This window comes from Gekko japonicus, unplaced genomic scaffold, assembly GCF_001447785.1.
Source record: "Gekko japonicus isolate JY-2015 unplaced genomic scaffold, Gekko_japonicus_V1.1 scaffold409, whole genome shotgun sequence".
In the NCBI taxonomy this organism is placed as follows: Eukaryota; Metazoa; Chordata; class Lepidosauria; order Squamata; family Gekkonidae; genus Gekko; species Gekko japonicus.
In genome coordinates, this window is record NW_015161963.1 from 1 (window position 1) to 14,831 (window position 14,831).

At 43.9% G+C, this 14,831-nt stretch overlaps 1 protein-coding gene across 1 annotated transcript in view; it reads left to right on the forward strand.

Moving 5' to 3' along the window:
• Positions 1-3: 3 nt before the first annotated feature.
• PATZ1 (POZ (BTB) and AT hook containing zinc finger 1) overlaps positions 4-14,831 on the forward strand; it is a gene marked incomplete at its 5' end in the record, with an annotated part of 41,158 nt that continues 26,330 nt past the window's right edge. The window contains 2 exons of the mRNA XM_015429577.1: positions 4-1,004; positions 8,339-8,402. Coding sequence (XP_015285063.1) covers positions 4-1,004; positions 8,339-8,402 — 1,065 coding nt within the window. The remainder of the gene's footprint in view (positions 1,005-8,338; positions 8,403-14,831) is intronic.

The window sequence follows — 14,831 nt, forward strand, 5'->3', positions numbered from 1 at the left end:
GGCGGCGGCGGCGCAGGGGGTGGCCCCGGGGGGGGCAGGGAGCTGGAGATGCACACCATCAGCTCCAAGGTGTTTGGGGACATCCTCGACTTTGCCTACACGTCCCGCATCGTGGTGCGCCTGGAGAGCTTCCCTGAGCTCATGACTGCTGCCAAGTTCCTCCTCATGCGCTCAGTCATTGACATCTGCCAAGAGGTCATCAAACAATCCAACGTGCAGATATTAGTCCCGCCAGCAGCTCGCCCTGACATCATGCTTTTCCGCCCTGGCGCTGCCACCACTGATCTTGGGTTCCCCCTTGACATGACCAATGGCACTGGACTCGCACCCAATGGCAATGGAATCGCTGGAATGCCTGAAGATGAGGCCACCAGGGCCGCGCTCTCTGCAGCTGCCCAGTCGTCCTTGCCCGTCCTGCAGGGTGTAGACCGCCTGCCCATGGTAGCAGGCCCGCTGTCCCCACCCCTGCTGGCTTCACCCTTCCAGAACGTCAGTCCTGCTGCTCCCTCCTTGAACAGCAAAAGGGGAAGGGGCCGACCCCGCAAAGCCAACCTTTTGGACTCCATGATGTTCAGTGCGCCGGGGGGCTTGAGGGATGCTGGTATTCTTCCTTGTGGCCTCTGCGGGAAAGTATTTACGGATGCCAACCGCCTGCGGCAGCACGAAGCTCAGCACGGGGTCACCAGCTTACAGTTGGGCTACATAGACATCCCACCGCCGAGGCTTGGTGAAAATGGGGTGCCTGGTCTGGATGACTCCGAGGCCCCCCGAAAGAGAAGCCGGACAAGAAAGCAGGTGGCTTGTGAGATCTGTGGGAAGATTTTTCGGGACGTGTACCACTTGAACCGGCACAAGCTGTCGCATTCTGGTGAGAAGCCTTACTCCTGCCCGGTGTGCGGGTTGCGGTTCAAGAGGAAAGACAGAATGTCCTATCACGTTCGGTCCCACGATGGGTCTGTGGGGAAGCCTTACATTTGTCAGAGCTGCGGAAAAGGTTTCTCTAGGTAAGATAATGGGTTCTGAAAGTTGATAAGAAAGACGCTTGTTAACGTCTTAACCACCCTTTTGGTGGCCAACATAATGGTAGTCCATTCTCTCAAAGACCTGCATGGAAGTCTACCTCACTGCTCCACCAGTTGAAGTGGAACTTTGTAAAAGCTACAGTAGACTGAAGGCATATGCTCCTCGAAGGCCACAGGCAAGGAGCAGCCTTATACTTCCCATCTCAGCTCAGTTGTGCCATAATTCCGTAATGTTTATTATAGTAAACATGTAATGTGTGGAGGGGAAGGTGCATAAGACCAAGCACATGTGCTGTGGAGATGCAATGGCCTGTGGCTCCCTGGTGATTGTCCAGTGTGTGGTGGGAGGGGCATGGCACCTTGACAACCATTTCATGTTTGTTGTGGAAAACAGTGATGCATTCAGGCTGTCACAGGCAAAGGGGACTCTTAACAGCCTGACCCTATTCGTGTGCATTCAGAAGTAAGTTCAGCTGTGTTGAATATGGTTTGCTCCCAGGAAAGCGTACACAGTATTGCATCCTTTTAGAGAGCAAACCTCAAACTCCATGGAGTTTGCTTCTGGGTAAATGCATTCAGAATCGCACGGCAAGACATCACAGCTGTTTAGTGGACATGTAGCTAGGAAAGCTGTGTGCATTTGCTGGGAGGAGAAGGAGGCTTCTTGAGAGATTGGAAATCCACAGAGGAGGGGGAGGTGGTGCTGCTAGGTGCAGGAATTCTTAGGTGCAGGATCTGATTTGGAAAACAGCACATTGCTTATAGTTTTCGTGGAGTATCAAAGGGTTTGTGGGTTGCTCTGGTCATGTAGCCCTTATAAAACTTATTGGAGTTCGTTTATTTACTTCATTGATATGTCACTTTACTTCCCAATGGGGACCCAGTGTGGATTACAACATTTCCCCTATTTTATCCTGACAACCACCCTGTGAAGTCAGTTACACTTAGTGTGTGTGACAGGCCCAAGGTCACTAGGCAAGCTTTTATAGCAGAGTGGAGATTTGAACCTAAGTCTACCTGATCCTAGTCTGAAACTAACCGGCAGACCCTTTTGGCTTAGTTAATGAGGCTTCTCATGAGGAGAATGAAATGAACAGTATTTTTTTCTAGCATTTTGCCATTTTACAAATTGGGTGTATTGCAAGATTATCATGGGGGAGATCAGTTCTGTTTTTGTGTTGCAGTATGTAGATATGAGTGGCATGAATTCTTTCCCCAGCTTTGTCAAGCAGAACTTAGGCATTCCTTTTCCTCCCCCCCCCCTTTAGGAGCAGATGAGAATGTTTGGAATGATATCTGCCTGTATGTGATGACCTTGATCACATCCAGATTCATGGACTGATGGCAGATTCGTATGACTTTTTTTTTTTTTTTAAGCACAGGGCAGTATTCTCTGTCACCTTTATGGTGATGCCCATGTCAAACCAGGACTTCAACCTGGCTTCCTCAACTACTGCTTTAGAAAATCAGGTTTGTTCAAGGGATGACACCAAATGCTTGTGGTGTCCCACTTCAGTGTGGATCTCTCCGTGGGGCTAATGTTCAGGAGGAAAGCATAGTAGCAAGAGAGGAATGAGGGTACAAATCGTGCCTTGGTTCCAGTGGATTTCAACAATTTCCTACATTGCACTTATTGTATTATACATTGCACTCTAGTTTGACAGGCCATTGGGCTGCAGTCCTGTGTAAATTCACTAGGGGATGAGATAACCCCCACTGAATACAGTCAACATTCTAAGTGTGCATGCACATAGGGTTGGGCTGTAAAAGGCCATCCTGTAGATCCTGTTGTAAGCCTTTCCAGATGGCCCCCCCCCAATGCCATCTCCAGTGCTCCTGTATTTTTGTGCTTGTGCCAGCTGCCACTTATTTTTCAGTGGTTCTGACATACATATGCACATTTTAAAGAAACATGGCAATGGTGGTGCAGCGCCCCCCCTGATGAGTAGGCGCGGGCTGTTCCCACGCGGAAGGGAGGGGTTCGCAGCTTAACTAAAGCATCTCTGGCATAGACCCATGTTTAAGCCCTATATCCTGCCAAGACATGCGTGTGTTCATTTGTGCTTGTAGGAGCTTGGAATATACTGATTTGAATGCTGGGAATTTGTCAACATCTTATGAAAACAGAGTTCGCGGAAATGGAAAATTAAGGGTTTTTCCTGAAACTTTTTTTCTTTAAGGTTTGCTTAGCTGTTCTCCCCAACCCTTGATTGGTCATAGGAACCTACAAAGGTGCCTGGTACTGAACCAGATCTTTGGTCTGTCATGCATAGTGCACTTTATTCTGTCTAGCCAAGGTCTCAGACATGCATCCCTCATCCTTGCTGCTTGAGATCCTTTTAACTAGAATTACAGGGATTGAACCTGGATATATCAACATGCAAAACATGTGATCTGCCTCTGAGCTGAGGCCCTTTAGGCTCCTGGCTTTTTGGAATTGTTCTGAAGTGAATCCAGCATTGAGGTTTGACTGATCACAGACTATGAAGTTGCAGCCTCTGGTCTGTGTAATCTCACATTTATCTCTGTTTTATTAAAGGGTAACATTCTTCTGTGCAAAACCAGATGAAATGATCAGTAGCTGTGCAATTGGGGGGGGATTGTTCCCTTAATCTTTAAATCAAATGGCTGTCTTTTACTTCCCAGTTAAAAATCTGGAAACATACAGTGCAATCCTGAGGTTACTTCCCTGGGAGTAAATCCCACTGAGTAGACCTGCTTGGGATGGCACTGTTAATATGTGTAGGTGAAACATGCAGCTGGTAGAGCTCAGAAAGCAATCTGGTGGTGGTGGGGTTCTAACGTAAATCCTATTGTCAAAGGCAGGACTGGCATAAGACATTTTGCCATTCCAAGTGACTTCCTGGTGGAATATGAGAGTTACACTGCAGGATCGTTGTAATTTTGCAAGAGATTCTTTGTGTGCACCTATTGCATTCTTGCACTGCTTCAGTGGTCCTGCTATAAGTACCTTTGCCCAAAGAATGAACTTGGGTTGTTTGTCCAGTTGGCCAGCCCTGGTTCAAGAAGAATGGGCATTGTTATGGGCAACAGAGTCCACTTGGCGTTTTGTTTTTGCTTTGCTATTTCAGTACTCCTGTCCAGCACTAGACCTGAATTGTTGGTTTGTTGAAGGGCAGCAAGAAGTTACGAGTAAACTGTAAGATTCTTCTCTGGTGGAATATGAAAGTTACACTGCAGGATCGTTGTAGTTTTGCAAGAGATTCTTTGTGTGCACTTATTGAATTCATGCACCGCTTCAGTGGTCCTGCTATAAGTACCTTTGCCCAAAGAATGAACTTGGGTTGTTTGTCCAGTTGGCCAGCCCTGGTTCAAGAAGAATGGGCATTGTTATGGGCAACAGAGTCCACTTGGCGTTTTGTTTTTGCTTTGCTATTTCAGTACTCCTGTCCAGCACTAGACCTGAATTGTTGGTTTGTTGAAGGGCAGCAAGAAGTTACGAGTAAACTGTAAGATTCTTCTTGCAATAAACTGACTGGAATGGCAGTTGAACTGAGAATTTCCTGCAGCAAAAATCAAAACCCTCTGTTCCCACCCCTGTCCTTTTCACAAAGACCAAAAAAAAGAGGAGCAGTTGTTTAAGACTTTTCCCCACTTTGGATATATTGAAATTCATCTTGTATCACTTCTTGGTGTACAAGACAGTGGTAGCTTTTGTGGAATCCATCAAATTTAGGTACATATATTGCTTCAGAGTCTGGATGTCTGTACATTTACTGTGAAATAAATGCCATGACTTTCAGGGGAACACATCACCAACCAAGCGTTCTTGGGATTGGTGCCTTTGACAAGTCCTGTTGACACAAATGAGACGTCTGAGTAAGCATAGTTAGGATGGGGCCATTATACTCCAGTCGTAATAACATTTACTTGAAAATAAGTACATTCAAAATTGAGGCATTACAGACCAAACCTAGGTATTCTTGCATGGAAATAACAAATCTTAGAGGGACAGTGATGCAGTCTTGTTGTTCAAACTCAGTTAAGGACAACCCCTGCAATCTTTTAAGCTTGAGACACAGGAAGGACTTATTTCCATTCCCCCCCCTCCAAATGAAGAAAAAGCCTTTTCTTTTGTTGGAAGAAAGACTAATAAAAACTAAGGGACAACAAATCCTGTTACAGCCTTCGTTCACCTGAGCATTACATGTGCGCAACAAACTGTCTTAAAAAGAGGTTCTGAAATGTTGTCTAGCCAAAGTTTTTACTGATCTAAGAAAGGAAGGTTGTCAACTTTCCCAGATTTACGTTTCAAGAGTGGCTTGACTGTTAGAGCAGCTTTAATGTAGGAGTTTGCAGGTGATGTGTGGCATGCTGATGTCTTGAACCAGAGGCCACAATGTGTATTTTCTAGTATATTGGGAACCAGGACCTAAAGGTCCATTATAAAAAAGGAGTCATACCTGTGCTTTTGGCGCCGTCGAGATTGCTGAACTTTTAGTTTAAATTTGAGTTGTGATGTTTAATTGATTGGGGAGTGGCCATGGCTCAGTGGTAGAGCATCCTCCTTGCATGGAGAAGGTCCCAGATTCAATCCCCCTCCTGCATCTCCAGTTTAAAAGGGATCAGGTAGTAGGTGATGTGACAGATCTGCCCCTGAGCTGCTGCCAGTCAGAGTAGACATTAATGACCTTGATGGATCAATGGTCTGACTTGGTATAAGACAGTTTCATGTGATTAACTGGCTTGTTTGATTGCTTGCTTGGAGACCTTTCAAATGATTTTCAAAAGCACTCCCAATTAATCAGCTGTCATTTTTTTTAAAAAAAAGGTCTTCCTTCTTTCTCTTTTCTTCTAAACTGGAGCCTGCCATGTTTCTCTCCCCACAGCAGGACTAGTAGTAGTCTCTTGTATGTTTACAGTGTCAGTAATAAAAAATGAAGCTGGTTAGCGATGTCATCATCAAGGCAAAACATCATACCAGTCAGGCCAGAGCAGACTTTAAGAGCTCACTTCTGCAGATTTCCTTATTATTATTATTAATTTGATTTGTTAATTGGCCTATTCTTGCTTGTGCAGGACTATGGGTGATGTACAACAAAAAGGCATAGAGCCATAAAACAAATATACCAAATATTGAAATTTCAATAATAACAAAATTAAAATAAGAGAATTAAAAGGAGACCAGGTTGAAAAGAAGTCCAAGATGGCATCCCTAGAAACTGAAGTTGGTGAGGCTTACTTCCAAGTAGCCTGATCCAAAAAGCATGTTTTTCCATCTTCAGGTTTTTTGGGTGTACACATTTACGCAGATTTAATCTGTTAATTGATTTCTTTTAGCTGAACAGCATCCCTTACTTTAAAATCCTAAGAAGAGCTCTAGAAATCTGTGTTAATGTTTGCAACAGCCCTTAAAATTGAGAATTGATTCATGGGGCATTGTTGCCATGACGCTGGAGGGTGTCTCTGAGCATACAAGAGGCTTTTAGACCCAAACCAGAGTATCCAGTTGGACAGGTCCACCCCACCTGCCTTTTGCATCAGTCTTAACAACTGAAGAGCTGTTTTATCTCCTGTCTCTCCAGATTCCATTGAGACCTATGTAATTGGCTGAAGACAGAAAAACTGGGGGAGGAGGGTGGGATAATTAGTTTCCAAGCAGCTTTTGGGTTTCAGACAATGCAAGGCTTTCTTCCCACCAGGGAGGGAAAAAAACCCTCCCCCTAAGAAAAGCAGCAGCTTTTCAGGCTCCCTATATTCAAAACAAGACTGGAAAAACAGACCTAACACAGCAATAATTTTCAGTTTCTCTTGCATTCTCTAATGGAGATTTTCAGAATTTGTGGGATTAAGGTTACAGTCTTAACAAACACAATAGTCCTATTGCTTGGGAAGTCCTCCCTCTGAACCCGGCTGGTTCACTTAGAAAGCACTCTGTCCAGCAAATGTTAGCTGTGGGCAAGGACTCTGGAAATCCAAGGCTTAAGAGCATGAAGCCCAATTCTTTACATGTTTACTTGGAAGTAAGTCCCACTGAGTCCAGCAGGTGTTATTCCTCAGTAAGTGTGCATGGGTTTGCAGACTAAGAAGAAGGTAAGATCCCTGACTGCCAGGGCGAGGACGTTTTCTGTGGTGACCTCATCTTTAGAATGGGCTGCCTTTTCTCAGTTCAGGAGGCAGTGTAAAGCTGCATTGTTGAGGTGGGTTGTCTCCTGACTTGATTCCAATGCTGTTTAGTTGTATTATTGTTTTTAATATGTCAGCTTTCTGGCCACCTTTAATTTGTTTTGTGCAGTGAGGAAAAGCAGCATAAAAACATAGTAAGTAAATAAGTAACGTAAATCCTATTGTTTTCAATGAAACATCACAGCTGGCTTGGGCTAGGTTTTGTTCTGTGGAAAAGTTTGAAGTAAACCTGCATAAAAGCAAGTGTCTCAGATCACCTCCCCCTCCCATTTTTGAGAGAGAGAGAGAGAGAGAGAGAGAGAAAGAGATCCCATGATGAGCCGCCAGCTTGAAAATGTTTTGGATAGCTTATTTTTTTCCCTTGAAACTCAGCACCCTGGAATTGAATATGTTGCCTTAATGATTCTAGCTTCTATTTGGTTAGATTGCATTTTGCAATCTTGGAAATTTACTTTACTTATATATTTATAATTTAGACACCCCATTTTCAGACACTGCATGCAGGGAAGGATACAAAAGTACTTAAAACAAACTATATATAAAACCTCTCAGACAGCTTATATGGCTAAAGTTTTCAAATGAGTGTGTGAAAAGCAATTTCTAGATCTCTAGCTTCTGTAGAAATAGCAGTTGTCCAGGTGCTCACCACTTACTGTGTATCAGGTAAAAGTTGTGAACGGCTGTATTAGCCTGCACAAAATCCAGAAAGGGGGAGGGGCATGTAATACATTTTATTGAGGCCAACGTGATGGCCTCAATAAAAAGTGTTTATATGACTTTGTTTCCTTTTATGAATTAGATAGGTCTTCTGGTCTTGTAGCCTGCTTTGGAAATGTTGTCCAAGATCAGTTAACTCTGGCTCATATCCTCATCTGAGAAGAAATACATGGTATGACTGGAATCCTGCAGACTGGAATCCAGTAGAAGTTGGTGAGACTTATGCTGCATAGCTGTGCACAGGACTGCAGCAGTTGTTTTGAAAGGAAATTTGTGGAATAAGGTGTTTGTACAGAGCATAAAATATTGGTGAGCCACATGGGTAAAACATAACTGATGGCGTGAGTGATTTGCACAGCTTAACTAATGTGTCAACTGAAAATCTTAGTTGGTTTGGATGCAAAAGTAATTGTAGATTTATTCATTCTTTTTGTACGTTTTCTTTTTTAAAGGCCTGACCACTTGAACGGGCACATCAAACAGGTGCACACGTCAGAGAGACCTCACAAGTGTCAGGTAGGAATGGCGGGGGGGGGGGGGGGGGGGGGAGGAGGGTATGCAATCGTAAAAGAAGGTGTGAGCATGCAAAGAATATGGAAGCGTATTTTATGATAGCGGGGGTGGCCATTCCTTGCAAATGTCCCCAGGAGACTGCCTGCTCCTTCGCATCTCTGTCTGTGCCGGCCCCATCCTCATCCTGATGTCATCAGTTGTGTCTCTGGCTCTTCTGCATCCCCTCCCCCTTCCCAGATGTTCCTTCCTGCGTCTCAGGCTAAGCCCCCACCCTGGATCTGTTTCTTTGCAGCTTCGTCTTTGTCAGTACTGCAGATGGTTTCTCTCTTCTCTTCTGTGTGCCCACCAACAGGTGGCTCACGTGTCGTCTTTTAATTTTAGAAAAATTCTAGTTAGTAATTACGCATTAAGATGTTACAGCTCACTCCCCCCCTCATCCCCACTTTGAACAGCCTTCAGAACATTGCACTGAGCAAAATTGGAAGCTTTTTCTTTTTTCTCCCCCCAGCGAGGAGCAATGTGTAGTATCAGCTCAGTATTAACTGTGACACTGTATATGTGTGTGTTTTCAGTTACACATATGTTTATGCTTTAGTATGAAGAAAAACTTGGTTAGACCTTTTACATTTAAACTGAAATGACAGATCACATTCATTATTATATTAATGGGGATTTCTGTTTTTTGAATGAGGTTGTTTGTAGACACCAGGACTTGATGCAGATGTCATATTTCCCAGATCGCTGCAACTTTCCCTTCCTGTTCATGCACAATCTCCCCCGCCCCCCCCTTAAGGTTCATTAGTAAATACAATCATTGTTAACCTTTCATAAAGTGAACCAGGGAGGGGAGGGTGCCCCTAAATTGTTACTTTCGGAACCTGGCTTTAATAAAGAAGCATCTCTCGACTCCTTTTAAGTGATTGTTAATAATGGTCACATACAAGGCAATGCCAGGATTTTGGAACCCTTTAGGTGGTCCCCTGAATCTTGAAGGAGTTGGGAGTATAAGCTGATTAATTCAAGATGAGTAGCTGTCTTAGTCTGTCTGTAGCAGTAGAAAAGAACAAGCATCCAGTAGCACCTTAAAGACTAACAAAATTTGTGGCAGGGTACATGTTTTCGTCAGGGTCGTAGCCAGAAAATTTTGATTGGTGGGGCATTGGGAAATCCCGTGGGACACTTGCTCATCCTTCGAAAATGAAATGCTCAACCAGCAAGTTTTTTTTACAAAAAGCAACTAACAGGTGCCTGGTTGCTGTTGCCGCCACTGCCACTGCTGCAAAGCGCCTTGACATATTCCGGCTGGGGCTTGGTGCAATACCCATCCCATCGCAGCAGGTAAGAGGGGACTCCCTAGTTGCCAGCACAGTGCAGCTCATCACAACCTAGGCTTGGCTGGTGGCTTGAGGGGGGGAGGGCTGAATGACAGGGAAGTGTAAGACAAGGAAAACTGTGGAGGAAGACTTCTTGACTTTCTGTCTCCCCACGACTCAGGCGCTGAAGAATAGGCGACCCCCTCCCTTTCAGCAGCTTGCTGGCAGCCTTGAAAAGCCAGCGGGCACTGAGGAGGACGGAAAGAGAGAGAGGGCGGAGGAGGAGGGGGGCACCTGGTTGCTGTTGTTGCTGCTGCTGCTACTGCTGCAAAGTAGCTTGATGCATTCCAGCCAGGGCTGGTGTGATTAATATTTGGCAAGGTGGCTAACAAGCACTCCAGCCATGCAGCCTCCACCTCCATGCCCACTGCCGGACTGGCAGGTAAGGACACAGTCAGGGGCAGCAGGAGTCGTGGGGCGTGGGCCTTGAGCGATGGGGCATGTGCCTCTAAGTGCCCCACTGTGATTACGCGCCTGGTTTTCATGAGTCACCACTCACTTATTCAGATCTGAAGAAGCAAGCAGTGACTCACAAAATCTCATACCCTGCCACAAATGTTGTTAGTCTTTAAGGTGCTACTGGACTCTTGCTCTTTTCTACGGCTTAATTCAGTTATTCTTGGGTGTTCTGCACAAAGAATGTCAGCTCTGTTAGGGAAGAAGACCTTTAGTCTTGGGGCCTTGGCAAATGCCTGTCCTTGCTGTCCTCTGAAGCCAACTCGTTGTTTGCAAAACCATCTTATTTGCCACCTTGAGTTTAAGTTAAGGTAGAGTGACCCCCCCCACTTCTTAATAACTAAGACAATCCCTCCTAAAGAGGCTGGATGAGTAGGCTTGTACAGAAAGAGGTGTACCCTGGTGCAAGTTGACCTCAGGCGTTTGGGACTTTAGAAGTTAATCTGGGGCCCAGTGGGTAACAGGCAAGCCGTGCAGATCCTGCAAATATGAGCCTGCCTCCTTGTCCTCAGTTAGTAGGTGGGTGCCTGACTTCTGTCCTACCTGATGCTTTCGAACATTTTCCAAAGGTACGCCCATGTCGGCTGTGTTTCACTTTGGCAGAAATCCGGAAATACTAGTGAAATCTGCCAGACAAACTCCTTTAAAAAATCTTTCATAAATATTTGCTTGTACAGCAACTTTTCTTTTTTTGCTTAATTACTTTTCCAGCCAAAATTTTGTTTTAGTTTTGAGGGAGGGGAGTGTCCCCTGTAGAACTTTAGAGTAAAATCCATACTCTTCCTTTCTCCTGCCCCTTCTTTCCAGGTGAGTCATGGAGGGATAGGGAATTCTAAGTCCACATTTGCCAACCGAGGCTATGCTTTGTGTGACTGCTGATTCCTAACCTGGAGATTTCAGTAGTGCCTTAGACATATTCCCAGACACAGATTCTAGGTCCCTGACTATATTACATGCACTGCAAATCAGGTTGCTAAGGAGCTGGCTGAGATGATCTGTTTGCTGCCTTTCCCTCTGCTGATCTTTTCCATGTTGAGTAATACAAAAGGTGTTTGGAGGCTCAGCAATCTTCAGTAGCCTCCAGGTTTTTACTTGTGGGGATTGTGGATTTTTATTTTGGTTTTTGTGCAATGAAATGTTTCTTTGCCAGTTTTCATTCAGAGTGCCACAGTAGCAAACCTTCCCACAGGGAGTGGGAAACTCACAAATGCAAAGCCTGGGTGTGACCATTTTGGCACAGTATAGTTAATTTCTGCATAGTTGCAGGCTTTACCATGTTCCGGCACTAGTCGAAAAGACCAGCCCTTTGAAAAAGAAAAGGCAAAGAGATCCCTTCAGGCCTGGAGTTGTGGGCAACTACCCTGTAAGCGTATAGGCCTCCCAGAAAGACCTACGTTCACCATTAAGAGAGCAAATCTTATAAATGTCATTTTCACCAAAGTTCAAAAGCTAGGACACCAAAGACAGCTGATTTTAAGCTACCTTTCTTATATTCCAGCTTGCTTTAGAGGTAGCAACCCAAATTGTGATGAGGATATTGGGGAGTCTTGGCAGTCCTAAAGCAGCAGCCTGATAGTTGTGTACAGGATTAGCCCACTCAGGCGAGGCCAGGGATTAAAGGGAATACTGTACTTTTCGGTACATTAAACAACAAACCACGAGATGGTCTATATCCTCTCTGGTTTTCAGAACAATATGCCACCAGAATCTCTTTTCACTAGTCCCTGCTTTTCCTAAGGGAGAGATTCCAAACCCTTAGTTGGCATCTGGGACAGAACACATTAGCAACTCAATCCAGAGATGCATACTTTTTACCCTCCAATGGTAGCGTATGTGGTCAGGGTTAGGCCCAAGACTTAGACTTGGAATCCAAGTTACAACATCAAAGACAAATTAGCAATAAGAAGAATCTTTATTCAGTACAGAGCACAGCAAACAGACTAGGAGATTACAAAATAACAAAGGCTAGGGCAATTTGTCTTAACTACACATTGAAGATATGAATGAATGAATTTTATTGTTACGGCACCCAGCCAGCAAAATAAAACCATAGAAATACAAATAAACTACAATGGCCTAATAGTAAAATTTCCAAAGTGCAACAAGGTACTAAAAAATAACATTATACAATCATTTTGGTCGCTAAAACCAGACTTAAGATTACAATAAAACACGATAAAAGGAAAAGAACTGAGATGACTTGGAAAGAGTAAAAGTTAAAATCAAACAGTCCTAACCGAAGTGACAACCAGGGCACTGATGAGCTTTTATAACCAAGGAGCAAAATTTTGCAATCTGATGGAGCGCTGTATGTTCAAGGTTAAAAAACAAGTTTTCCATCTTATCCTGATCAGACGTGCCTGCCAAAAAAGGCTCAATGAGTTTTGTGCGCGCCTCTTCAAATAACGGGCACCTTAAGAATACATGCTCCTGAGATTCGATCTCCCCCAACGCGCACATACATAACCTCTCTGTTCGGGGTAATTTTTTAAATTTGCCCGTTTATGGCATGGTTATTGAGGCCATTTGGCCTCACCATTTGGCTTGCAACAGGAAACAAGACACAGCATGTTATCAAAAGACATCACAGGAGAAGGCATGTGAATATAAAAGCAATATTTCTATACAAGTTGTTGTGTACAGAATCCAAAATGGCTCCTGTTGACTTCTGTGAAAGTTGGGAGGAGCTCATCACCTTCAGACATGAGCTGCAAGCCTTTGGAATCAATAAAGCAGCTTAATGTGTCTCAGGCCTCAAACTGGGTTAAGATCTATGACCATAAATTTATTTGAACCAGTAAAAAATAATTCCCTTCTTCAGATTGGTGGGAAATAAAGGGGTGTCCAGCATGGTGTGCTGAGGATGCAATGTAGGATTTTAAGAATACATATTTTTGTATCTGGATATAGCAGTTTGTAGTTATAGGTCAATTCAGGGAGCTATAAATTTTCAAATCTGAAGCAACTTAAAGAGTATGAGGGACACAATTTAGTGGCATTTGCAAACTGGTAAGCTATATTAGGCTGGGTTGCCAAGCTTTTCAATTGGCCTATGTAACTGTGCCTTTAAATGAATGATTTGATGCACCAACATTAGCAAGTAATAGTGTTTATCTGCATGCTTTGCAAGGCTTCCACTGTTGATATCTGCAGTCAGGCTGCAGCAGAACAACACCAGAACAGGACAGTGTAAATATTGAAAACAGTTGGAAACCAGACAGGTCTCTTCTGTTCTTCCTTGCACAAGCCTTATTCACTTGTCTTGAACAGCATCAGAAAACCAAGTTGTCTGTTGGTCATTGTACAGGTATTTGCCCACCCAAGCCAGTCCAGGAATGGGAGGGAATCCTGTACTTTTTCAGTACATTAAACAACAAACCACGAGATGGTCTACACCCTCATTGGATTCAGAACAATGTGCCACCAGAACCTCTTTTCACTAGTCCCTGCCTTTCCTAAGGGAGAGATTCCAAACCCTTAGTTAGCATCTGGGATTTAACACACTAGCAACTCAATCTAGAGATGCACACTTTTTACCAAGGTAGCATATGGGGTGAGCTTTTAGGCCACAGGATTTAGCCTTGGAATTCAGGTACAACATCAGAAACCATTTAACAATCAGAAGGATCTTTATTAAGTACAGAGATTAGCATACACTACCAGAGATTACAAAATAACAATGGCTAGGGCTCTTTGCCTTAACTAAACATTAATGATTCATATTTACCACATCAGGAGGATTCTTCAGTCCAAGATAGTCCGAGTACCAAGGGATTTTAAGGAGAAATCCCATCCTTGCACCCATGTGCTCCAGTTCACAAAGCAACTCTTTGTCTCTCATGAGGCAGCATTTCCAGGTGCAATAAGACAGGCAGCACGAGGAAGAAGAGAGAGCTAAGCAAGAGAGCAGCCAGAGCAAGCAAGGTCTCATTCCCATAGGGATCGATCAATTATAGCCCAATTCCAGTCACAATTAGCCGTGGCCATCAGCCAATTGTTGGTTGTCATAGCTGCAACACAGGAATGGCTAGAAGTTTGGAGCCCCGCCTGCAGTCATCTGACCCCAAACTCCAGCTACTTCATTTTGTACGTGACTAGTCGCATGTGGGCCAGAAAGTGTACAGAACCTATAAAGGTTAGTCAAGAATAGAAAAGGGCCAACTCTTAAAATCTAATTATGAAACCTAAAAAATATACATGTATTTATTAAACACAAATTAAAATAACAAATAAGGGCCCATTCATACCTCATATACAAATATAAAAACATACAAAGGCTGATGAAATAGACCTAGTGCGTTTCGGCCTTTACAGGCCTTCCTCAGAGGTCTAATACAAATAGACCATGTTGGCTGATATGTAAAAATATATACAATCATACATATACAGAATATGCAATAGAGACCAGAGAACAGTTGTTCCAAAGTTTAACCACTGGGCAAAGAAGAGGAATACAAAAATACAAATACGGCCTCCAGTGCAATCACATGTCCAGTAGTACTTCTCTCTGGTCAACCTATATATTCTCCTGAGCCTGTACAGCCAAATGTTCCCAATGAAATGTTTCTTAAGTTAAAAGCTGGACATGTGGATATAGAAAGCA